Source organism: Chelon labrosus (assembly GCF_963514085.1).
Source record: "Chelon labrosus genome assembly, chromosome: 18".
Lineage (NCBI taxonomy): Eukaryota > Metazoa > Chordata > Actinopteri > Mugiliformes > Mugilidae > Chelon > Chelon labrosus.
The window spans coordinates 385406-412534 of NC_140351.1; the positions used below are offsets into that span (position 1 = coordinate 385406).

The window sequence follows — 27129 nt, forward strand, 5'->3', positions numbered from 1 at the left end:
CCTGTTTTGGGTTTTTGTTCATTTTATTTAGTTTCTTAAAGTGGTGTAATTACTGAGTGGAAGGAGGTCTGGGTCCTACGGTCCTATGTGGGCTGGCCTTGTTCCAACTTCCTTTTAGTTCTTTGAGTTTGGTTTGTTTGGTTTTTCTCCTCTGCTCTTTCTAACTTTAAATAAAACACAATGTTTGAACCTTACACTGTGGTCTGACGTCTCTTATATATGTTCTACGTCTTTTGAGCTGTTGTTAACACGATGATGAAAAATATTCTTCAACAACGAATATTTCTGTTACTAAGACGATGATGAGCTAAAACTAATCTGATGATAAAACTATGAGGAAATGTTGATGAGACTAGAGTGTTATCTGATAGAAGGGCTGTTAGCCTAGCTGATCTCAGTGTTAGCTACCAAAGCTAGCTAGCTGCTCACGCTAACTATGAAGTTAAAGGAGTCTCATCTAAGAGCTTTACTAGTTCCATGAAGTTATTGACCTCTGACCTTTGACTGACACGTATGTAAACAGTGGACAGTAGAGTGGATGATGGATTAGCATTTAGCATGGAGCTAACACTGTCCATCAATGTAGTTCCTGGAATGAATCCTTCCTCTTTTCTCTGTAATGTCTGATCCAACCTTCTAAATGATCAAGGACAGCACAGCAGCTGAGATCCAACTCTGGACAGAGATCTGCTCAGAGATCAGTGTTGATCCAGACTGGTACCTGGATTCACATTAAACTGCTCTGATTAATGTTTAGTCTATTACATTAATGTTGTTAGTGTCACTTTGACTTAATGTAAGAATTAAAAGTTGATAAAGATGAAACGATTCATCAACATTTTGGTCTGAAGACTAAATCAAACATGGCTGCCAACATGAACTCTGGCTGGACACAGTAGCAGAGCGGTGGCTTCACTTCTCAGCCTGAAATAAAATGATCATTCACAGCCACATTTGTCAGATTAGGAATGTTTAATACGGTCAGAAGCTAAAACATTTGAACAGAAAAGGTGAAAGGAGTGTGTTTCATTTCACTGAATGCACCGAGCGATATCACGGAGCTGCACTGATCCCAGATGAGATCGTACCGGAGACCAGAGACACAGAGCAAGACCACGAGATATCAGGTAGATAAAAGAGAGTGTGTGTGTGTGTGTGTGTGTGTGTGTGTGTGTAGTGATGCTGTCAGCCTAGTAGAACAATAGAACCTCAGTTCCTGGATCTGGTTAAATATAGCACGGTTCTTCAGAGTCTTCACAGTTTGTTTTTTTCTTCCATGCATGTCACTGTAAGTCATCCACGACGCACTTCAAATGGCACTTCAAAATAAAATACTAAAAGGAATGAACAGATAGCAGAGCTGGAGGAGTCCATGGTGGGGGGACAAAACCAGGTCCTGGTAGGTGGAGGTCACACACTCACCGCTGAAATGATCCTGAAATAAAATCAGCACACAGAGAAAAAAGCACAAGCCCCCCCCCCCCCCCCCTTTTACCAGATACAGAACAAACAACATAGAAAAACTGGCACTATCATCTGGCACTAGTAGCAGTTGGCATCTGTCAAATGATAAAACAGCAGAACGCTGGAAAGGAACAGAGGCAGCAGAACCAGAGGAGTACCAGTAGTACCAGTACCAGCAGTACCAGTAGTACCAGTAGTACCGGCAGTACCAGTAGTACCAGTAGTAGTAGTACCAGTAGTACCAGTAGTACCAGTAGTAGTAGTAGTAGTACCAGTCTGCTCTGATTGAAGGTATGGTAGTAGTAAGGTGAGTGGACTCTCAGGTCTGATTGTTAACCAACTAATAAAGTGCTTCCAGAAATAATCTCCTCCTCATCATCATCTTCATCTATACATCAGTATATCAATAAGGGCAATGCTCTGAGCGGGACGCAAACAAACATTAAAAAGGGTCTATTCAGGCACGAGCAGCGAGCTCTCTGCTTCCTCCTCCTCCTCCTCGTCCTCCTCCGTGTCCTCTCACCACAGCTTTCCCTTTCCTGTCCACTTCCTGTCCACTTCCTGTTCACTTCCTGTCCACTTCCTGTTCACTTCTTGAAGGGTGTCAGTCGGCCGATGTTGTGCCAGAAGGTGGAGGTTTTGCGCTTGGGCTCAGCCAGCATGAAGACCTGCTGCTGGGGCAGAGCAGCTGGAAGGGAGGGGTGTTTCTGTCTCAGGAGGAAGTCATAGTAGGGTCTGGTCACCGCTGAGGACGAGATGAATGAGTGAGTCATGTGACACACTGAAAGCTGGACTGTATGCATTCATTCGTTAGCTTCTATGCTACTTTTAGCGAAATACAAAGACACGTCTGACGGTTATTTGTGTAATTTTACTAAATGTTTATGTTCATAGTCAGCTGATCTCCACAGAATCACTTCATTATGTCTTTCAACCATAGTCTGTGTAAAAAGTGGACGCCAAGCCAAAGCGTGTGGAGCGCCCCCTGGTGGCTGCACTAGACGGTAGATCATAAGCTCCGCCCCTAACTACACGTCACATACATTTAAAGTCATCAACAGTAATGCTGATGTTTGTTCAAGAGTCTATTTTTCTAAAAAAATGCATTTTAGTCATTTAACGTGATAAAAACAGGATGTGACATCATGATGATTGACAGCTGCCATTGACAACGCTCTGTGAAGAGAGTAGGAAAGTCAAAATAACACATTGGTTTGAAAGCTATTAACCAGTAGTTGTGCTGTAAACTAAAGGACAGATTTAAAGTTCAACTTTAGTTTCTGTGAGATTGTCAGTGAATGAATGTAATTAGCTAGCGTCTAGCTACAACAATACTCCAACGTTAGCTCTGTGGGAGGAGCTTGATTTAAAATAATAAAGAAGTTCAGTGTATAATTCAACATGTCTCAGTAACTGGTGGAGGTAGAGCAGAGCAGCATTAACCAATCACCAGTGAGTCTAGAGGGAGAGTGGGCGGGGCATCAATAACATGGATCCACTCTCAGACAGAACTGATCTGACTCTGGATCAGAAGTCACCAGATGGCGCCGCATGTAGCCCTGGGACACTAGCATCAGTTTGACCAATGAGAGGAAGTGGAGACGTGTGCTCCATGTTTTCTACAGTCTATGGATTCAAGCCCTAACTGGGACTACTGCCACCGTCATAGTTCAGCCATGAACCGTGCATCAGCTGCAGTACAACCTCATCTTGTTTGGATCCAGGTTTATGCTGCATGAATATTTCACACATGTTGAATTGATCTGCTTCTAATAACATATTAAAAGCGAACAGGTGGCTAGTGTGCACATCTGTTCTCAGCTGGATGAAAGTCTCTAGAAAAGTCTAATCTATTTATTGATAGAAGTGATTTAAATATGAGTAAAGATCAGAACACAGAGCTTTTATCTGACGAGCTGAGAGACCACAGAACTTAATCTAATAATCTGAGGGTTATTTTATTCCCTCGGAGACTCTGAGGCCCTGGGGGCGTACCTTTGGGTTTCCCTGCTGGATGGCTTTTGCAGACATTTAGCATGGCCTGTTTCTTCTGGACTTCTGTCAGAGAGAAACCTGAGAAGAGAAGAAGAAAAACAAAAACTGATATTCTTCATGGGAGAACTTAGACGGGTAGACATTCAAAAAGTCATGGAGTGTTTTTCTAATACGGGAAATCAGTCAGGTCCCTGAGACAGACATCCACAAACTGTCCTGATGCTAATACTGATGCTAATACTGATGCTAATACTGATGCTAATACTGTATGCAGGTTTGTGTGGAGGTGGTGTGTTGAGGAGGCGTCCATCTTGAACTGAAGATCTCTGAGGGTATTGTTGTAGTAATTCTTCTCTCTCACCCAGGGAGCAGTTTGGGGGTTAGGGAGGTTTGATTGAGTCTGAGCAGGTTAATATTAAAGAGATGCCCCCCCCAGGAATCAGGACCATGACCTCTGCACATATCTGACCTGTCTCGTAGTCATGCTGGACCTGCCTCCTCTCGTCGGCGAAGGCTCGGAGCCAGCGTTGCTTCTGCTCGGGCTTCTTGGCACACAGGAGGTGGACTTCATCGCCAGCCACAGACTGGAGTTTCAGGGCGTTCTTCACCTTCTCCTTGCCATCCTCCATGTCTATCACCTCCATCTGGTCCATGTCCATCCGGCCCTTATAGTACAGCATGTCCCGGCGCAGGAGGTCCTGCAACGATAAGGACGGCACATTTAGGCAAGAACCAAGACTGACTGTTAATTAACACAGATGCCAGAGCCTGAGTCAGAGATCTGCACTGACATGTGTTTTTAACTGATCACCTGGACAGATGTGAAGTGGTCCGTTTCATTTCTAACAAGGGAATCGAACAAAGAAACGTCTTGCACCACATTCTGTTTCTTAAAGGTTCTAGGGAGCAGTTCACCTGATGAGGAACATAGAGAACCTTCTCCTTGGAAGGTGTCTGGCAGCAGATGCTCCATTAAACTGAACATTTTCCACACACATTATTTCCTGTTTTCCTGAAATCCATTTTTCACAGAACAGTTTGAAAAGCTTGTAGCTTTGATGGCGTCTCCACTGATTTGTTTTCCCAGAGAACATGAACTGAACCGAGGTTAAACGTTGTAACACTGCATCGATCAGAAGGAGATAAGGGTGTGAAAGAGGAGATATAATCACCACTGGGGCTGTGGAAACGTATTTCCTCCTCTCACAATGATCACAAACAACATCACCCACAGAGTAAAACGCTGAGGAACCTTTTTGCAGTAAACCATCTGATGGTCGAAGAGGAAAAACATTCTCTGCTGACTCTTGGCCTGAGGGTGGGACAACTTGGTCAACTCCCCCGAAAAGATGAGATCGGAGCTTCTGCTGAGGACGTCCTCCCCCTGCACGGATCAAAAGACACAGACATGATTGTATCTTTGTGAGGACATCCTCATCCTTTCATCAAACCCTAGAGCCCAACCCCAACCCTTCCTTAAATCAACATGGGACAAATAACTCTGATGGTCTGAAACTGAAACTTGTTCCCCACCTCCCAGTCCTCTATGGAGCTCTGCCACTGGGCGATCTTGTCGATGTTCTCAAGGCGTCGTTTCCTCTCGTTGATCAGTCGGGCAACATTCTTCATAGCATTTAAGGCTGCCTCCACGTCTTTGTAGTCTCTGAACAGCAGAGAGGGACATGCAGCAGGAGTGGAGAGATGGAGCGTAAAAGAAAGTTCACACTGTGTGAGACGAGACCTGACATTCACCAATACGATACGATACGATACGATACGTGATACACGATACGTGATACGATACGATATGTGATACGATATGATACGATAAAAAAGTACAACAAATAGAAAACAGTTGTACATATGGATACTGTACATAAGAGAATTAAAGATATGCAAACAAAAGTAAATTATTACACTGATATTACAGATGTTACAGTTTGTGTTGAGAATATAGAACAACATCAACTTTAACGGAGGACTACAAATACAACTCTGGAAACAAGAGCTGCTGCAAAATAAATGAGTCTCTAACCTGGACACAGGACTGTTAACACCATAGTTTAATCTTATCAACTCATCATAGTCAGCTTGTTGATTCTTCTATTTATAGTTTTGTTATTATTATTACTTTGTCTTCTATCATTTAACTTCATTACAAACTGCATCACCACTGTTAAACTCATCCTCACTGAGTAGAAAGCAGTGGAGACGAGTCTGAAGGAAACAAGCTGCAAAGCCAAAGTGGAACTTTGTTCTAGAGATGATGATGTTCCCTCATGTCTTTACTGAGATGATGTTCTCTCTAATGTTACAGTCTGATTTAAGTGGGATACTGACTGACTCAGAGGAACCTAAAGGTCGTCAGCACAGACAGTGAGAGGTCACCTGTGCTGAGGGTTGGTGTACTTGAGGAGCTCAGCCAGCTGCAGAGGGTACTTGCAGATCTTCTGAACCGGGGTGAGCAGGAAGCCGTCCAGAGAAATGTCGATCATCTTCTGGAGCAGCCTGCAGGCCTCAAAGAAGAACACGTACTTGTTGACCTTCATCAGTTTGGAGAGCTGGATGCAGGCATTAGGGTGGTTGTTGCAATACTCTGAATAGATCTGGAAGTCTGTTTTCTGCACATGAAAGACCAGAAGACATCAGGTTAGAGGCAGGACAAGAGCCTGGAGAGACGGTTCAACCCAGACACGTCTTCAGTCCACAGGAACTTAAATCAGACATTATTTTGTGACTCCTCTTACATGTTCAAGAAAGCAACAGCCGATCTCGCTGAGGTACGGCTGCTCCTTGTTGAACTTCTTTTCCAGACCTTTCAGAAACTTTCTCTGAAATCTGTAAATCTCTTCGATGTTGCCGAAGATCGTACGAAGCTGTTCTTCTGTGAACATGTCGGTTCTCTTGCGGCACTGTTTGACGTAACCCTGAGGGAACCAGAACCAGAATCAGAACCAGAACCAGAACCAGAACCTGCTCATCCTAAACAGAATAAATAAGTAGCATCTCTGGATCACACTCTGCATTTAAACCATCCATTGGTGCACTGGGAGCAGCTCTGGGGTTCAGTGCTTGGTTCACGGGTTCTTCATTCATGGATGTAGGGGATTCAAACCAGTGACCACGGTGATTTTTCACATAATGTGAACCCATAACAATGCATAATGTTTGTGACACAACAGCTAATCAACAAACTGGGTTTTATGGTCAGGAGACGGAGCAGTCCCATGCAGACCTCACAGATGTCTTTCAAGTGCTTGATGTAGTCTCTCTCTGTGCTCATGATCTCACTGATGACGTTGGTCCTCATCTGCTCTTTACACGGTAGACCAGGTCCCAGTAACAAGCCCAGACCTGCCCGGTCCTCCTCTCCAGCCTGGGCCTCCAGCTGGGCCAGGTACTCCTCCATGGGCTCATCCTGGTTCACACGCAGCTGAGCAAACACAGTAACCCGTTAAAACCTGGAGGTCCAAGTAAATCTGGTTTCAAAGATCAAATCATGACCTTACACCTGTGCAGGCGGTTTAATGAGAATAAAAAACATTTAATAAACCTTCACCTTCACATTAACTCCTCCTATCACTCAGTCTATCAGCAGTTCATCAGAGTTTCTCTCACCCTTACGAAGCTGGCAGGAAACCAGCCCTCGCTGTCCGTGATGCGACCCCACCACCACTCCTTGTTCGTGGCGTCCACTACTTCTATGACGTCTCCAGCCTTGAAGCCCAGCTCCTGGTCATCCATGGTGACGTGGTCCCAGAGGGCTTCAGCATAAACCACGCTGCCATCGCTGATGAGCTGCAGAGGAGAACGGACACAGGTCAGTTCAGGTAAATCTATAGATACCAAGGACTAGGGGCCGTGTACTAGGTGGTGTTTGAAATCTTTCCTGTTGGTCTAAACGGAGCATGGACATGACTCTGGAACGTAATTTTAGACTTTCTGATTCAAGGTATCTGGTCATCTGGATTTATCTCTGAATCTGGAGAAGAACCAGGTTTATTTAGAGCTGAACACAATGATCCATGGACCAGAGAGACCTGGACCAGAGAGACCTACTCCAGACCCAGATGTTTTAGCCAACCTTCCTATTATTTCTAAAATTCTATACAAAGTTGTTTCTAATCAGTTGTTTGACCATTTAAACAGGTCTGGTCTGTTTGGTTTACTGTCTGGCTCCAAATACTCATTAAAAAGCCTCCAGTTGATTCAAAATGCCGCAGCAAGAGCATTGACAGGAATTAGCAAGAGAGATCATATCACTCCAGTTTTAGCTTCTCTTCACTGGCTCCCTTTAAAGTCTAGAATAGAATTTAAAATCCTCCTCCTTACATCCAAGGCCCTTAAAGGCCTAGCTCCATCGTATCTTAAAGACCTCATTGTACCAGATCATCCCAACAGATCACTTCCATCTCAAAGTGCAGGTCTACTTGTGGTTCCTACAGGTTCTAAAGTAGAATGGGAGGTAGAGCTTTCAGCTATCAGGCTCCTCTCCTGTGGAACCAGCTCCCAGTTTGGGTTCTGGAGGCAGACACTCTCTCTATTTTTAAGGTCAGGCTTAAGACTTTCCTTTTTGATCAAGCTTATAGTTAGGGCTGGACTAAACCATCCCTTAGTTATGCTGCTATAGGCCTAGGCTGCTGGGGGACGATGCACTGAGGACATGTCCTATACATGTACTATATATGAACCATGTAACTGTGTGCTACTCCTGTATATCATGTTAACTGTGTTAACTGGTGTGTCCCTCTCTCTTGTTCCTAACGTTCTCTCCTCATCTCTGGCCTCTACTCCTTGTTATTACAGACCTAACGCTGGTCTCTCAGCTCCTCTGGTCCTCCATGGTAATGGGAAAAAACAGACAATCTAGCTGTTGCTAGGCAACCCACCCTCACCATGTCTCTGCCTCTCTGCGGCCTCTTCCCCAGATTCCTCTTTGACTACATGACACCACAGTAAACAGCTTCACATATATATATGATGAGCATGATGCTGCTCTCAGAGCCACCAGGAACGACTAATTAACATGCACATAGCATCATCAAGTTCTAGCTGTTGTTTCTGTGTTATTGACATTATATATGAATTTATTTATTGAACTGAGCACGATACCCAGTAATAAACTGTCCCACCGGGAGATAACGTAACATGAATCAAAGATGTGTTCACACTGAAGAAATGATCACATACATTAAAGCTGCCCATATGACAAGACTCAAACACAAGAAACAGAAATAATATACTTTAGTATTTGTTTATTCATTAAAATGAGCCAATATTACATATCAGAGAGGAGCTCCTCTAGGATCCAATCAGAGTCCATGTGTTCAGAAGTGTTTCCATCAATGTAATGAGACTCAGGTGTGGTTCAGTTCCTGGTTTAGTTTCAATAAATCAGGGATTTGTCTCAGTCTGATCTTCACAACACATGTTTGTGGACAAAGGAGCTTTCTGAGGAGCTCAGAGAAAGAGTTGTTGTTGCTCATCAGGCTGGAAAAGGTTCCAGAACCATCTCTAAAGAGTTTGGAACCCACAAATAATCCACAGTCAGACAGATTGAAGACGACTGTTCCCCTCCACAGGAGTGGTCCACCAACAAAGATCACTCCATAATAGTCTGAGAGGTCCCAAAGGAACCCAGGGGAACTTCTAAGCAGCTAAAGGCCTCTCTCTCATTGGCTGATGTTAATGTTGATGAATCCACTGAACAACCATGGTGTGATGGACAAAGACACTGCTCTCCAAGAAGAACATTTCTAAACATCATGTGGACAAGACAGAAGACTATTGGGACAATGTTTAGTGGACAGATGAGACCAAAGTAGAATAGTTTGGTTTAAATGAGATGAAACATCAGAACCTCATCCCTCCATCAAACATGGGGGTGCTAATGTCCTGGTTTGGGCCTGTTCTGCTGCATCTGGACCAGGACGGCTTGTCCTCATTGATGGACCAATGAATTCTGAATTCTACCAGTGAACTCTAAAAGAAAATGTCAGGACATCTGTCCATGAGCTGAATGTGAAGAGAAACTGGGTCATGCAGCAAGACAACGAGAACCAAGAACACAAGTGGTTCTACAAAAGAACGGTTGAAGAAGAACAAGATGAATGTTTAGGAACGGCCAAGTCAAAGTCCTGACCTTAATCCAATAGAAATGTTGTGGAAGGACCTGAAGCAAGCAGTTGATGTGAGGAAACCCACCAACATCTCAGAACTGAAGTGGTTCTGTTCTGAGGAATGGGCTAAAATTCCTCCAAGCTGCTGTAGACCACTGATCAGCTGTTACCAGAAACATTTAGTGACAAGGAGGTCACAGCAGATACTGGACACAAGGAGGACATGATATGTAATATTGGCTCATTTTAAGTCTAATATTTCTGTTTCAAGAGTTTGTATGGAAACTAAAGTAGCTAATAATCCAAGATGGAGGTTACACATGCACAACACAATCAGCAATGGTTATAATTATTATAGGAGCTGAAGAGTTATTAGAGTCAGAGTGTGTTACATCACCTGATGTTTAACTTTTACCAGTGACAACAAACGTCTCCTGATTAAAGGCCTCTCTATGTGAAGTCTCTGATCTGATCTGTCAATCATCTAACCTGAACTACAACATGTGACTGAAACCACAGAGACGGAGAAATGACTCCTTCCTCTGTCTGGAACATAAACGTATTATAGATGTGTCACACCATCCATCATCCATCCTCTGGCTTGTACCTGTCGGTTGCAGCTGTGTTGAGCACCCATCAGTCTGAGTCTCATTCACAGTCCTCTGAGTTTCAGTTATCTGGTTTCTCCCTCCAACAAGAAGCACGAGTGTGTTTGTGTTATAGATGGACGGGGGGACGGGGGGGCGGGGGTCTCAGGGTCCAGTCTACTGGAAGGCCAGGAGGAACATCAGCACCACGTTGATGATGATGAGCAGCATCATGATGATGAACACCACCACCTTCTGGGTCTCTGGGGGCATGTTGCAGCGCAGCATGGTGTTGAACAGTCCCATCCTCTGCCTGCTCCACCTCCCTGAGCCGCTGCCCCGAGCCATCAGCCCCCTGGCCTCCTCCTCTTCCGCCTCCTCAGCACCGCCGCCCCTCCCCCGTTGCCTCAGCGCCGAGCCTCCACACCACACGGCGTCACCTTGTCCCGGTTCTCCTCCGTCTCCGTCTCCGTCCTCTAGTGCCGTTCTCCTCCTCCTCCTCTCGCTGCTGCCGCTCACCTCCTCTGCTTCTCCTGCCACTTTGGCGATGGCCGGCGTTGCCCCGGCCTGCCAGTGGAGGCTGGGTGCCCGTCTGAGGGAGGAGGGAGGTGAAGCTGTGCAGCTCTGTGTTCTGTGCTGAGCACCACCCCCTCCTCCTTTTCTTCCCTTTCTCCTCTTTGAGGAGCAGACGCCTCCCCTCTCCTCTCTCCTCGTGTCGCCTGGCGCCTCAGTCTTTCCTCTCCGCTCCTCTTCTCGGTCTTTCGATCAGGATGTCAGGAAGAAAGACGAAGGATGTGAGACGACCATGTCTCGTCCTCTTTCTCTCCGTCTGTCGCTTGTTTTCCAGACCTTCCCTCACTCCTGCCTGAATATGCTCATCACCTCCCTCCGTCCTCTCTCTCTCTATCTTTATCTCTATTTATCTCTCTCTATCTCTCTATCTCTGCCACCTTTTCTCTCCATCAGCAGCTCATTCTAAAATGGTGCTCGATGCTCTGCCTGGAGCCGTGCTACCTCAGCTATCATCTCACTACCAGAATAACCCTCTTTCCTTTTTTCTACACCTCCCCCTCCTCCTTCTTTTTTCTGCGAGTCAACCCGTTGACGGCAGCCAATCAGAAAGCAGAGTGTGTCAGCATATCCTGGATACCAGAGTAGCTGAGGCAAGGCCATAGCAACCCTTGGGAGGGTAGGGAGTAAGATGGGGGGTGGGTTGGGGGGGGGGGGGGGGGGGGTCATGCAGAATAAAAGACTGGTCTCAAGGGAAAGAGTGTGTGTGTGTGCTCTAGTTTTTATTGATTTGTGGGGACCAGACTCATGTGAAATCCTAGGAGTTAGGGGCTAGGGGCTAGTGGCTAGTGGCTAGGGGCTAGGAGCTAGGGGCTAGGGGCTAGGGGCTAGTGGCTAGGGGCTAGGAGCTAGTGGCTAGTGGCTAGGAGCTAGGAGCTAGGAGCTAGGAGCTAGGGGCTAGGGGCTAGGGGGTAGGGACTGGTGGCTAGGAGCTGGGGCTAGGAGCTAGGAGCTAGGGGCTAGGGGGTAGGGACTAGGGACTAGCAGCTAGGAGCTAGGGGCTAGGAGCTAGGAGCTAGGGGCTAGGAGCTAGGGGCTAGTGGCTAGGAGCTATGGGCTAGGAGCTAGGGGCTGGGGGCTGGGGGCTAGGAGCTAGGGGCTAGGGCCTGGGGGCTAGGAGCTAGGGGCCATGGGCCAGGGGCTAGGAGCTAGGGGCTAGGAGCTAGGGGCCATGGGCCAGGGGCTAGGAGCTAGGGGCTAGGAGCTAGGAGCTAGGGGCTAGGGGCTAGGGGGTGGGGACTGGTGGCTAGGAGCTGGGGCTAGGAGCTAGGGGCTAGGGGCTAGGGGCTAGGGGCTAGGGGCTAGGGGCTAGGAGCTAGGAGCTAGGGGCTAGGAGCTAGGGGCTAGGGGCTGGGGTTTTTTATTGTTCCTCAGGCCCAAGAACATCTGCTCCCATCATTGACAAATATGTAGTAATATATGAGAGTGGACAGAGACAGAGAATCCTAAAGAGGTTTTTTCCTTCATGAATTCTCTTCAGTACAATCACATCTTGACCGACACACACGAGCAAACACAGCAGCTACGTCTGGTTAGCGTTTAGAGATGAGTTAGCACAGAATCATTTCCACTCTTAACGTCCCTCATACATCAGAGAGCCACAGGATGGCAGCAGAGAGCTGTCCCCAGAGGACAGAGAGGACACCATGAGACCAATGAACTCACAGCTCTTGGTTTTTAAAAACAGATTATTTTCAGCTTCAAGTTTTTGGTTAAATGTTTTAAAATGCAGTGATTGATTTGAGGACTGAGGGTTCACCGGTAACAACTGGTTTATAACTATTATTAATTATCAGAGCTTAAACTTTACCAGTTTAGAAGGCACTGATGTATATACTTATGATTATTAAAAAGAGCCAAAGACAGCTCATATAAATATGATTATTAACGGTACATGCAGCTGCTTTAACCTTCAGTCAGACTCAGTTCATTCAGAGACGACGTCTCCGTACGTCCTACCTCATTGATGGCCAGCTGTTCTCCTCCTCCTCCTCCTGGGTGTCCAAAACGATGTCCAGAACTGCGAAACTCTTCATACAGAAGATCCTCTTCACTGCCCAGCTCATCCCCGAGCCCCGCCTTCTCCGATGCCCCGTCAGGAACAACCATCGCTGGGACAGAGGGGAGAAAGTCAACAGAGGGTCAGGTGGACTCATGAGGGATCCAGCCTGAGCCTGGAGCCAGATGTTCTTCACCACAGCAAACCAACCAACACATGAGCAGATAGAGGCATCAGTGATGATGCAGCAGGTAGAGTCTTTGTCTGTTGCCATCACACACTTACAGTCTGATTACACTGATGGAAACACTTCTGAACACATGGACTCTGGTTTAATCCTAGAGGAGCTCCTCTCTGATATGTAATATTGGCTCATGTCAGTCTAATATCTCTGTGTCATGTGTTTGGTTGGCTATACTCTTCTCTTTGTCTATTTTCAGGACTTGTGTTTTGAAGAGTCTTAGGGGCGTGGCTCTGGATGTGAACGTCTATATGTTTGATATGTTATAAAGTAAAGGTTGATTGATTTCGTGGTGGGAGGGGCATGATGTGTGTCTGGTGTTTTAAGGATTTATAAAGGTTGGAAACTGTCCAGGAAATCTTTGTTACGGAAAAATTGACATACCTGTTGAGACTCAAAGAGAATGTATTTGAAAGAAACTGGGAAAAATGGAACATTTACATGAGATGTGACACCAACTGAACAAACGCTAAATGGAACAGTGGACTGAACAGTAGTATCTCCAGACAGTATGTTACTGTTACTTTAATTTGTACCTTGTTTGCTGTATGTTTGTTTTTTTTGCCTATATACATGTGAAAATTCAATAAAAATTTAAGTGATAAAAAAAAAGGATTTATAAAGTCTCTGATCATCTGTGACTCTGTTGTTGAATATTCTGGACATGTCTCCTGAGTTATTTATTAAGTATCATTCACATCTGATAAGAAACAGATGCTGTTGACTGATGTCCTCTATCAGCAGCATCAAATAAAACGAGGCTTTGATAAAGCTGCTCTAACAGAGACATACCTGGATGATGAGCTATAAATACTCCTGCTGTCCTCCAATCACAGACATCTACCTACCAACAGCTGCTGATGTCACAGTGAAGAGAGAGAACGAACCAGGAACATTAACCACTGATAACTGGGCCGCTGGTAGAACCAACAATGATACACACTGATCAGCCACAACATTATGACCACTGACAGGAGAAGTCAATAACATTTAAACCATCTTGTGACAGTTCAGTGTTCTGCTGGGAAACTTCTGGACCTGGCATTCATTGGTGTGGATGTTACTTAGACATGTAGCACCCACCTAGACCAGACCAGGCACCCCCACCCCATAGCAATGACACTCCTTGATGGCAGCAGCCATCCCCAGCAGGATGCAGCCTGACACAGACACACACACAAAAACACTTTAGGAACAACTAAAAAAAAAAACATGAAGAACAGCACAAGGTGTTGACCTGGCCTCCAAATTCACTAGATCCCAAACTGATCAAGTATCTGTGGGATGATCCACAGAGGCCCCTCACCTCAAAGACCCCCCCACTAACAAAAGGACACCCTCAGAAGGCCCATAGCCATTCTCTGATGAGTCACCTACACTACATTAGGAAGGTGGTCATAATGTTGTGTCCTACTCTCACATTCCAGTCAGTCATCTTGATGTCACTTCCTGTTTTTATAGCGTTAAATAACAAATGAAACATCAGAAACAAGCATCAGCATTATATTAACTACTTAAAATGTATGTGACTTATACTTTAGTCCCGCCCACTAAAAAGAAGGGGGTGGAGCTTATGACCTATACTGTAGCCAGACACCAGGGGGAGCTCCACATGCTCTGATTCACATGACGTCCACTCTCCCACAGAGGTTTATCATCCACAGGATCAGTTTCACTCAGGACGTAGACTCTTTACCAGTTTACTGTTTGACTCTCACTTGTCTGATCAGCACGTCCTTTAGAAATGTGAAGACTGAGATGTGATTGACTCAGAATAGAAGCCTGGTTTTAAAGGGCTGTGTGGAACTGCAGGACGCTGAAGTGAAGCCTGCTCCTGAGGCTGGACTGCAGCATTTAATCATCCTGAGCCCCTGGATGTGGGCTAGCCATGTATAAGTGGATCAGATTTGTCTGCACAGAGAACATTCAATAGCCACTGGCTAAAGTGTACGTGTGGTCAGCTGAGGAGCTGAAGCGTAATGGCTGCTCTTTCATTAGATGTGTGTGTGCTGGAGGCTGGAACGTGACTGGACGGCCGTGGACGACCGACTGACATAAAACACAGCAAACCAGGACGCAGGAGACCAGGACACAGGAGACCAGGACACAGGAGACCAGGCCACAGGAGACCAGGACCAGGTTCACTCAGTGTCGTCATCATACAGACGACATGTGATAGCAGTGTCAGAGCTAACTTCTACAGTCATGTACATGTATGACAGCAGCACAGAGGTACGAGCTCCTCAAGCCTCCACTGATTGATCAACGTAAGAAATAAAACAGAATAAGGAAAGAGGGCGTATTATTGACACGTGTGTTCACACATATGATGACTTCATTACGTTGATCGGTACAATGAAGACACAGGAGTCTGGAATAATGTGTCCTGAAACATTAAAGACTCTCAATGAACTGGATGTTCAACCACGTCCAGGTTCTTGGAGTCGTCCTCAGTAAATATCTGGATTTGCTCTGAAGCAGAGGTGTCCAAACTACGGCCCGCGGCCCAGCTGTGAACACTACAGTATCATCCACACATGAAACCTGACTCTACTGTAACATTTAGTTTTAACAGTAGGTGGCGCTGGCGTCTTAAACACTGTAGCTTCTTTACAAGACAAGATTAATCAAAGAAGAGTTTAGCTACAGGTGATCAACATATTAGAACACAAGACAGGAAGTGAGTGCAGAACATTTGTTGACAGAACTCAAGGGGAAGTGGTTCTGTTTGATATGAAACTGTTGAGACCAAAGGTCAGAGCTCCACTGGAGCCCAACGAGAGCTACCAGCTAACAGCAGCTAGCCTGAAGCTCTCCAGCTGGTTTCATCCATGCTAACACAACACAGGTTCAGATCTGAGGTCCTCAACTCATTGACCGACATGGAAACCTTTCTCAGATGGTGACTTGATGAAAGAGTTCCTCACTAACGTCTCAGGATTAATGAGTCAGGCCTTCAACAGCTGATGATAAACAGACTGTTGAACTCATGATGCTCTGGTCTGAAGGAAGTCTGGTGGTTGAGATGTGAAGGTCATCCAGAGATACCTTCTGCTCATTCTGGTTCTCAAACAGTTCTACATATATTCAGGTCTTAATTAGTCCAGTTATTAATGTACATAATAAGCTTGACATATAAACCTTCTTCTCTTTGCATTATCATATATTTTAAGCATGATTCACCTCCATGTCGTTGCAGACATCTCACCTGAGTGGACCAGCCCCCCCCCGCTGCTCTAGACCCGGGGGGGGGGCTGGTGGGTGGTCTTCAGGCCTTCCTGAGGCCACCAGGACACTTACAGCCTCATAGTGAGGAACAGTGTGTCTCATGTTAACTTTAAAGGTTCCACTGTCTCAAACAGTATTTTAACATAATTTATATTTATTCTAACAGACCTGCTGTCATTTACATCATTGTCCTACAGCCATTCATACGTTCATCTGTGAAGAATACATCTGAAACAGAATCTGGATTAACCCACTTTAAAACACTAACTCCTGTCTTTGTCTGGCTGTGTGTGGGTCTAATGTGGGATTATGGGATTATTAGCGTTCAGTGTGAATGTGGATGAAGAGGATGAGTGTGGCCCGTGGCTGGAGAGGATCTGATCTGTGTGGTCCAGGTATTAGTCACGTCCTCCTGAGCCTTCATCTGAATAGTGAGGCAGAAATAAATAAATCAATGAAACACTTGATCTACCATAGAAATGAACTGATCCCTGTATTTATCAGTGTTATGTTTGGTGCATTTAATGGAATTTATTTGAGTCATTTCATCTTAAAGAGATAACACCTGAACAGGAATGAACTGAGAGGATCTATTCAACAGTAAATATTAATATACGTCAGAGAAATAGATTCATTAAGAGATCAGAAATAAACTGTGTGATCTGTCCAACAGATCTGTCTTTTGTTGTCTTAGGTTAAAGGGGAACTACTGGTTTTATCTGCTGTGAAACTCGTTCATTTCACCAATATGTTGTTATGATACTCTAGTGCTGTTACCTGTTGAGTCCAGAGTTACCTGTTATCTATTCGCCGACGTGCAGCAGTTTGTTGTTCATAAATAAAGTCGTCGTCCACAACCTCAGAATCAGAAAAATATTCTGCCATGTTGCAATAAACTAGCAGCAGTAAATTACAGGTAAACAAGAGATGACATCATCCAGGTCAGAGGTTAGTAGGTCAATCTACAGGATGATGAGAACAGGTAACTCTGGACTCAACAGGTAACAGCACTAGAGTATCATAACAACATATTGGTGAAATGAACGAGTTTCACACCAGATAATGTTATTTAGAGGCTGCGTCTCGGTGCCCCACTCACTCCCACTATATGGATATACACTGATCTAATTATCTGACGAACGACTCCAAATGACACCACAGTTATATGAGTGAGTTAAGTATTTTATGACAGAAATAAGGTCCAGGTTGTAAAGAACGGTAGTTCCCCTTTGAGGTCCTTTCTGGGATATAACTTGGACACCACAATGATCTCACCAACGCTAACGGAGCTGGAGAAGCTGTAATAAATATGAACTTATCTCCAGAATGTTTTCCATGTTGCTGAAAGAGTCCTGAACCAGGTTTGCATCCAGAGGGAGATGTGATTCAGATTAACTCTGGACCGATTTGTGTCAAGATAGATGGATGCACGGTTCAGACACCAGTCACCATGACACCATAAACCTGAACACTAATGTGCTCCAGATGTGGTGATGACGTCTCCTTTAGACCCTGAACTGTGTCTACCAGGTAATCTTCTAATAATCACTGGGTCTTTGACTAAATCTCAAACCAAACTCGTTCCTCTGTGACATGGAAACCTGATTCTCCCGTCCTCATGTCTAGATGATGCTCAGAAATGAACGGTTGTGTAACAAATAAAATAAAGAAAGGATGTGAAACCTTTTTGAAAAGTTGGCATCTGGACCACGCATCACTGACCATGTATGAGCAGCCATTCTGCAGCCTTTAATATAGTGTTAGATATGTTCTGTGTTTGTAAATGTGGAAAGTTAAAATAATATATATAAAGAAATAAACAGTTGAGCATGTAAGCCTCCACTGCTTTGACTGGTTTGTGAAAGTGTCTCCAGACTGAACGGTGACGTGGACTCTGGTTCTGGATCTGATGTGATGACTGAACTCATGAAGCCTCTGCAGTCGATGTGTTTGTTCCCTTTTTTGTCTCTGTCTCACTAAGTAACTTCAGCAGAGGTTGGACACGGAGACGCCTCCGGCTGATTGGCTCTTCCACAGTGACCTATTTCCCAGAGAGCTGTGTGCCTCTCATTTTTGTGATGGATGCTTTCAGACACCCCCCCCCCCATCCCTCACTGTTCCTTGCCCCACACATGAGGACAGTTGGCAGCGTGTCCCAGAGAGCTGCACAGTTTCCAGTGTTCCTTACTTTAAATGATAGGAGGGATTAAAGTTAATAAAAGCACAGACGTGTTTACAGCCAGGACCTGTTGTCCAGGAAGGAGACACATAACTAAAGCTTTGTGTTATAATCATTGTTTTCCCAGATATATATTCATTTAATTCCTACTGTATAAATATTAGCTGTCTCTACAGACTGATGGAGCCTCTCAGCAGAGGAAGTCTAATAAACAATATGAGTATTTTGTCCTAACTTGTAGATGTGCATCTATTTTAGTTTGTTTCTTTTATTTCTTGCTGCCGTTTCTAAACAATCCTCTTATTTAGTGACCTCACCAGAGCTACTGTGTTTGTGTAAGTGTGCGTTCAGATCTGTCACAGGGGCTCAGTGTTGTCCAGGAGACAGATGTCCTCTTGTTTGCCACCACAAAATCGAGGCACTTATCCTCAGCTTCCTCCAAGAGAGAAGAACATACAGAATACATGACCCCCAACCTCCATCACATCAAACGTCTCTGTTAATCTATTTTCTACATCTGGGAAATCTCAGCCTCAAACTCCCTTCACTCCCTCTCTGACCTGAGCAAAGACAACACAGAACACCTCTTTAGGACAAACAGCTGAACAGTGTTTACGTCCTTCAGAGTTTTCTACATCTCTACATAAAAATAACTCAGATATTCACACAAGTCCTGAAAGAAGACGAAGAGAAGCCAGTCACACACATGAAACACTAATATTAGACTGAAATGAGCCAATATTACATATCAGAGAGGAGCTCCTCTAGGATTAAATCAGAGTCCATGTGTTCAGAAGTGTTTCCATCAATGTAATGAGACTCAGGTGTGGTTCAGTTCCTGGTTTAGTTTCAATAACTCAGGGATTTGTCTCAGTCTGATCTTCACAACACATGTTTGTGGACAAAGGAGCTTTCTGAGGAGCTCAGAGAAAGAGTTATTGTTGCTCATCAGGCTGGAAAAGGTTCCAGAACCATCTCTAAAGAGTTTGGAACCCACAAATAATCCACAGTCAGACAGATTGAAGACGACTGTTCCCCTCCACAGGAGTGGTCCACCAACAAAGATCACTCCATAATAGTCTGAGTGGTCCCAGAGGAACCCAGGGGAACTTCTAAGCAGCTAAAGGCCTCTCTCTCATTGGCTGATGTTAATGTTGATGAATCCACTGAACAACCATGGTGTGATGGACAAAGACACTGCTCTCCAAGAAGAACATTTCTAAACATCATGTGGACAAGACAGAAGACTATTGGGACAATGTTTAGTGGACAGATGAGACCAAAGTAGAATAGTTTGGTTTAAATGAGATGAACCAACACTGCATCATTCCAGCATCAGAACCTCATCCCTCCATCAAACATGGGGGTGCTAATGTCCTGGTTTGGGCCTGTTCTGCTGCATCTGGACCAGGACGTCCTGTCCTCATTGATGGACCAATGAATTCTGAATTCTACCAGTGAACTCTAAAAGAAAATGTCAGGACATCTGTCCATGAGCTGAATGTGAAGAGAAACTGGGTCATGCAGCAAGACAACGAGAACCAAGAACACAAGTGGTTCTACAAAAGAACGGTTAAAGAAGAACAAGATGAATGTTTAGGAACCAGTCTAATAGTTCTGTTTCATGTGTTTGTTTGGCTTCTCTTCTCTTCGTCTACTTTCAGACTTGTGTTGATATCTGTTGATGTTTTCAGTTATTGTTATGCAGAGATGTAGAAAACTCCACATTTTAAGTGGAACTATGTACGTCTGACATATTCAGGACATTATACTTAATTTATAAACCTATGTATCTTTATAAAGTTAAAAATCATTTGAGCACTTTCTATGGTGATGGCTGTAACATCAAACTATTAACACACTGGTACTGTAGGGAGTTGTGACTCAGCAGCCTCCCTCCATGAAGCCTCGTCTCAACCACACATCAAGACTCCAGCTCCTGGTTCAGGTCCCTCAAAGTTGACCCATGTGACCACTTCCTTATCTCACGCTTTCATCAGGAAGGATGAGATCATTTTTAAGTGGGTGCTATGTGAGTGTCACCTTCTTTAGTGGGCCCACTGTGTATTACTATCCTGCTTCAAGGCTTCCTATTGGCCCATCAACAGTTAACCAGGACAGACAGGAAGCAAACAATGTTCTCTGGGATGTAGGTCAGATTTACTCTGACCTTCCATGGTTCCCTCCTCACTGGACTCTTTCTATTACATCTGATGTTTGCACTGAGATGGAACAACAACAACAACAACAACAACAACAACAACAACTGGGCTCTACAACAGGTTTCTGATGACACATGGACTGACTGAGCGGTTTTTCCTGTAGAGTCCTGAGCTGACGGCCAATCAGACGCAACCATCTCCTGATCTGAACGTCTCACAACAACAACAGGAGAAGAATCAGCTGACAGACGTTTTACTGAGCGGTGAACATTAGAGCTGATCATTAATTACAGTCAGAAATGTAAAGGTGTTTTTACGTCTCAGATGGCGTCCGAGGGTTTCAGCTGGTTAGAGTCTGTATGAGAAGCTTTGCTCTGAAACGTCTAAACATGTAGACACCACTGATTCATCAGCATCAGATCTGAGGAGGATCACATTCAGTCTGGGACCATGAGCGGCAGGTAAGAGAGGACTGTACCTACACAGCACTCCAGAAGACACGTCACTGGAGGAGACAATGCTGTTGCCATTTTCTGGCTCTTTCTGCATGACTAGACATTCAAGGAGCCGGCCCACCCAAACACATCAACACAGCACCCACCCCGTCAGCGGGTACGTCCTGTTTAATCCACAGTGTCAGCGTGTGGTCACATACAGACCACTACGCTGCAGCTCTCTGATTCTGACCCTGATGGCTGCAGACCTGCATTGTGCAGGACTTACCTGTGGTAGAGTGCAAACTCTCCAAGCTCCAATATCGAGAAAGGACGCCCCTCAGAGTGCCCCCCAAGCTGTTTCCTCCACTTCCACCCATACATCCACCCACACCGAGACCTCCGTCCACCATGCTCTCCACCACTCCGCTGCTGGGGCTGCCTCCGTCTGACTCAGAGCCCGGCGACAGCCCAGAGCTGCCGCTGCTTCCACAGCTGCCCCCGGGCAGGGGTACGCCCCCCTCTGAGCCCTGCAGGGTCCGCATCCTGGTCTGGACGTACGACAGCGGGGGGACGGGGGGAGCGGGCAGTGAGGAAGTGAGGGGAGATAATGAGGAGGTGAGGCAGATGGCCAGGTGATTTTAGCTCGGTGAACGTAGAGGAAGATGAAGATGAAGAGGAAGAGGAAGAGGTGGCCTCCTGGATGCTAGCTGCTGCTCTATTCGCTGAGCTTCAGCCGTCAGCTGGCTGCTTCCTCCTCCCATGCACCGAGCAGAGCTCCTCTCCTCCTGCATCAGCTCTCAGACGGCGGCTGCCTCCTCTCTCTCCTCTCTCTCCTCTCTCTCCTCTCTCTCCTCTCTTGTTTCTCCGTGCTCTCTCTACCCATTTGCACCGTTTCAGTCCCTCACATTAACTCAGCCCCCCTCACGCTGCCCCCTCCCTCTTTTTTTCCAGGCTGACATCAGTGGGGGTCCTGCAGGGGGGGATCCTACCGCTCGACCGTGTCGTTTTCCTGCTAATGACAGAGAACATGCCCCCCCCCCCCCCCCACCCCCCCGTTCATTCCTCCACCCTCCTAAACACACAAACACGCGTACGCTTCCATCTCTGTGTCGGTTTCTTTTACAGTCAGTGACGCATCCTCCAGCCTCAGCTGATCAACACTTTATTTATATTATAGTAAAATATTCACTGACATCATGAGGACAGAGTTGATCCACAGACTCTATTAAACCAGGACAGTATGTTCAAGTACAAGCACAGTTCTGACCTTTTTCATCTACAACTTGCGGTTGTCACGGCAACCAGTCAACCATCATGATGTCACATCCTGTTTTTCAACAGCATCAAATCAAAACATCGGAGAAATGTAGACTCTTGAACAAACATCAGTATTATACTAACTAGCTAACGTGTGTGATGCGGACTTTAGTGTTTTAGTTTGGCCCAAGTCCCGCCCACTAACATGGAGGGGGCGGAGCTAATGAGCTATACTGCAGCCAGACACCAGGGGGAGCTCTACAGGCTTTGGTCCACACATACAGAACATAAACAGAAACCTTAATCATCAGCTCCAGTAGACACATACAGGTTGTTAACCAGTGTCTAAATAGAGACGCTTTCATTTAACACCAAAGACAGTTTGTATCGTTCAGCTTTAAGGCTTCAGACTCAACAATGCTCCAGAACATCAACAGAGGCTACAGCATGAAAAGAAAACGTTCTGGAGACATCTGGTGGAGAACTCATGAAAGACGCCAGACTTTACCAGAGAACATGCACAACAAGGACTGCAAGCTCCTTAGAGAACAGAAACCATCTCTGTAACTCCTTCACTGCTGTTTATATCAAACAACCTTAATAATAATAATGTAAAGTATGTTCCAGTAGAACAGAGTAAATGTGTGTCTCCTCCAAGAAGGCCCAGATTTGTCCAAACTAGAGTCTCAGACTAAAACCAAGTAGATTTGTGTTGATCCAAGGAGAATGTGACCAGAACAGTTTAGTCAGTAGCAATAGTTTCTACTTTCCAGTCAGTACTGTCATTGCTCTGGACTGGATTTCATCTCTGGACATATGTTAGTTGCTGTGCTGTGTTGTCAGACTGACAATGAATCAATGAATCTGTTCTGAACGTGTTCACACATGAAAAGGATCAGATGCTGGAAAGAAGAAACTCTGACTCTGACAAAGTAGCTGTTGCTCTTGTCTGTGTTCATCTAAAACCTTTAGAGTTGTGCTAGTTCTCATTTGAAGCTTCAACTGAACTAAGAACCAGGAAGAACATCTCAACAACAAGTTAGAACAGATGATTCAGATCATTTAGGAGCTAAACACTGGAACAGAGTCAGACACTGACCAGGAACAACAATCATCTTCATTCAACATGTTTCATCTGGTCTGTGGAGCGTCTCAGTCCTCAGTCCTCCAGGTCACCGTATAATCTAATCTAATCTTTGCTGCAGCAGAAATGTACTACACAACCCCACTGCACATACCGTTGTTATTATAATGAATTCATGAGGATTGTATCGTCCAGTCTGTCAAACTGTGTGGAGCGTGAATAAAGATGTTTATGCTGAAATACTCTGACTGATCTTCTAGGATCAGATTCACCTCACTGTCCCATCCTGAGACAAACATTAAAAAAGTCCATTAATGGTGGAGTCAGATTGGATGAAATGGCAAAACAATAATTTCAAAGCCTCAAAGAACTTGTGGGGAACACACCTACAATTAAACGTTAAAGGACCAGAGTGCAGGGGGGGAGGAGCAAGGAAACCAAAGACTCTAATGACTCTGGTTGCTCCTGATGGTCAACTGTCAACAAACAGGATACTTACAGGAGCAGGAGGTGCATCGTCTCCAGCCCAGACAGTCCAGACCAGAGGGGGTGCTCTGAGAGAAGCCGTGGGCCTTGAGGGACATTCGCTGGGGGGCCACGGGGGGCCCCAGAGTGACTCCAGCATCCGTCTGTGAAAACAGAGAACTGTTTCAGATCCCTGGTAGTGGACGTCAGAATAACTCACTGGACGAAGGACAGAATGGACATATGAATGGATGAACGTATGAATGGATGAATGAATGAATTACAGAGCAGAGATTAGGAGGCCATGCAGAAAACAGAGCAGAGGTCAGACTCAGACACCCAGGCTGTAGATCTAAGAAAAAGAGACGGTCCAGGAAAGGAGGCAGTGATAGAAGACGGAGACGGAGACATCTGAGGTTTGGAGGTCACGTCTTACTTTGTCCATGTTTTCAGACGAGGGGACGCTCAGCTGACCCGTGCTCCTCTTCATGGCTGAGTCCTGTTTGTATCTGAACTTCTTCTGCTCTTCGATCCAGAGGTCATCTGAAGACCGTCTCCTTCGTGGCCGTCCATCCACCAGCCAGTCACAGAGCACTGAGGCCCTGTCCTCCTTGTCCTCCACCTCCTCCTCCTCCTCCTCCTCCTCCAGATGACCTGACCTGGACCGGCTGGAGGGGCGTGCACAGCTCCGTGTGGCCTTGGCACATTGTTCTGGTTAGTCACAGTCACCTGCTCAGCTCTTTACATCAGAACAACTATGAACCGTCAGGTTTAGTTTTTAAGATCAGAGCCACACAATCTAGCCCAACCATCCTTGATATCACACAGACTTTAGACATAAAATAATAGAATATTATAAACTCTATGTGCTGTGTGTGGTGTACAACATTAAAATAAAGCTGGTCTCAGTGTCTCCTCGTCTCCTCGTCTCTGGCATCTACAAATCACTGTCAAGCAAAAACCCAAAATGCTCTCAAGCAGAGAGGAAGTCTCATCAGCTGTGGATGAATAAAGGAGGCGTAGTATCCTCTCCTCCTCTCCTGACAGACTCCTTCAGACGGACAAGAAGAGTAAAGAAACTTCACCTTCAGCAGACGTGACCAGAATGAAGCTACACGCTCATTCTTCTATCTGATGCCTTTAAGACGGTTGATGCTGCAGATGTTGTTGTTTCACGGTGCAAGTAATGTATTAATGAATGGACACTGGACAAACGTCTCTCCATCATGGACAGTCCACCAGACTATAGAGGGACAGTGGAGCTCATTGTCCAACAGACGGATCCAGCTCCACTCAGGACGTCATTCATCCTCTACTCTATCCAGCTGGACAACAACAACACAACTCCACGTTATTAATCCTCCCTATGGATAGAATATACATTTACTGCTGCCTCTAGTTCTTGTTCATTAGTTGCTTCTACTATTTTATTCATTCATTCATTCATTCATTCATCTTCTGTAACCGCTTGTTCCCCTTAAGGGTGGCGGGGTTAGGGTCCAGAGGAATCCCCAGGCGTTCCCAGGCCAGACGAGAGATAATTCCTCCATCGTGTCCTGGGTCGTCCCCGGGGCCTCCTTACCTCCTTACCTTTATTTTATTCTATCTTTCTTTTTACTTGTGTTCGGAGGAGTGTTTTTTATGTGCCACTGAGCTACTGTGAGCCTTTTGTGAATATAGAGCTACATACATATTATAAACCGTCCTCATTCAGACTCTGGGTCATTTCCTCATAGTCAGATGAATGATGGTGTTTCTAAAGACTCCTTGTGATCTCTCTAGTCTCTGAGGACAGATCCACCTGCACCCTGTGGTAGGAGGAGACTCAGTAAATGAACCTAGAGCTGTTTCTGGTTATAACTCTGCTGCAGCTTGCTCTAACTATTATTATTTATCTGGTGAATGAACCAGGTCAAGTATCCAGACATTTACCTGAAGTCAGAAACCAGGCTTGTGCACAATTCAGAATTTCAGAATTGGCCGCCATTCAATTCATGAGTTGGAATTTGAATTGAATTGACTCCGCCCCACAGGAAGTTGAATTTGAATTGGAGTTGGAATGACGGGAAGTGGAATTAAATTCATGGCAATTCAAAGAAATTCCACACAGTCACACAACAGAAAGAATGTGTTGAATCTCACATACAATTACATTAATTTTGTAATTTAATAGCATAATGTCATTACACATAACTAGTCACTCCTCAACCCTGCATACATTTTGTTCCAACATATAGATAATGATCAAATTCTTGAAATAAATTACTCCCTCAATGTTTGATTAGTTTTGTTCAAAATGTTATTTTCATTTCAAAGTAATCAAATAACACAAAGTCGTTGTAAATGCAGTTGTCATTTATTCCAATGCAAAACTCATTGAGCAACACTGTTGCATCTAATTCTCAATAGCTCCTCAAGTTTTATCATTGAGTCTGCACCGTTCTGGTCTGAACATCTTTCCTGCAACACTAAAGATTCTCTCAACAGGTGCAGAGGAAGCTGGTATGGCAAGATATTTACAAATGACCTTTTAGGCCTGCTATTATTTTCCATGTTGCTGTTATTACAGGTGTTAAATCTATAAACGTTTGTAATCTGAAGTTGTAAGGGACTTCTGAAACTTAAAAAGTCCGGTGTTGACCATCAAATTGTGTAGAAAAGAAGCTTTCAAACAAATGTCCACCTCAAATTGTTTGGCAACCATTTTAAATACTTGGTTAAAGCAAAGCATTCTGGGATATGGAGTCACGTTCCATTGTGTTCCACAAAATTACAATTACAATAAATCAAACTTAATTATGTGTTCTGTGACTAGAGCTTTTAACATTCATTGCTGGGGGGAAACATTTCCTGTTAATGTAATCTGTACAAGTAGTTCAAACTAATGTCATTTATAGAATATGTAATGAAATCATATCTGACATATATTGTAAAGCTTCATTGTTAAACACTTCACTTATGTATATGAATTTCTTTGAATTTGTATTGAATTGCAATTCTGCTTCCTTTAATTCAAATTCGAATTGTAATTCTAGATCCTGTTTTTGACATCAATTCAAATTCAATTCAAATTCAAGAATTGAATTGGAATTTAGGAGTCATTCTCAATTCAATTCTGAATTGTGCACAAGCCTGTCAGAAACAGAAGCCACGTTAAACGGACTGAGAGGCCTCTGAGTGAGACCCTGGCCTCTAAATGATCTATTATAGATTAGAGTTTATTAACTCTTTTTAATATGTTCTAAAGAAGTTTTAGAATGGCAGCCCTGGATTAAACTTCAATCCTCCTCATTCTCACCCAAACCAGAGTTTCCCCTTCCAACCTAAATAAGGAATCAACCC

The 27129-nt window shown here is 44.8% G+C and overlaps 1 protein-coding gene across 1 annotated transcript; it reads right to left on the reverse strand.

Moving 5' to 3' along the window:
• Positions 1–1544: 1544 nt before the first annotated feature.
• LOC311503467 (rho guanine nucleotide exchange factor 4-like) lies at positions 1545–21523 on the reverse strand (the record flags this gene model as incomplete). The annotated part of the gene is made up of 11 exons (XM_084566196.1): positions 1545–2209; positions 3460–3537; positions 3929–4157; positions 4712–4843; positions 4993–5122; positions 5848–6080; positions 6207–6386; positions 6695–6892; positions 7078–7257; positions 12695–12846; positions 21268–21523. The coding sequence occupies 11 exons, from the start codon at positions 21521–21523 to the stop codon at positions 2052–2054; spliced, it is 1926 nt and encodes a 641-aa protein (XP_084422322.1). The 3' UTR covers positions 1545–2051.
• Positions 21524–27129: the final 5606 nt, after the last annotated feature.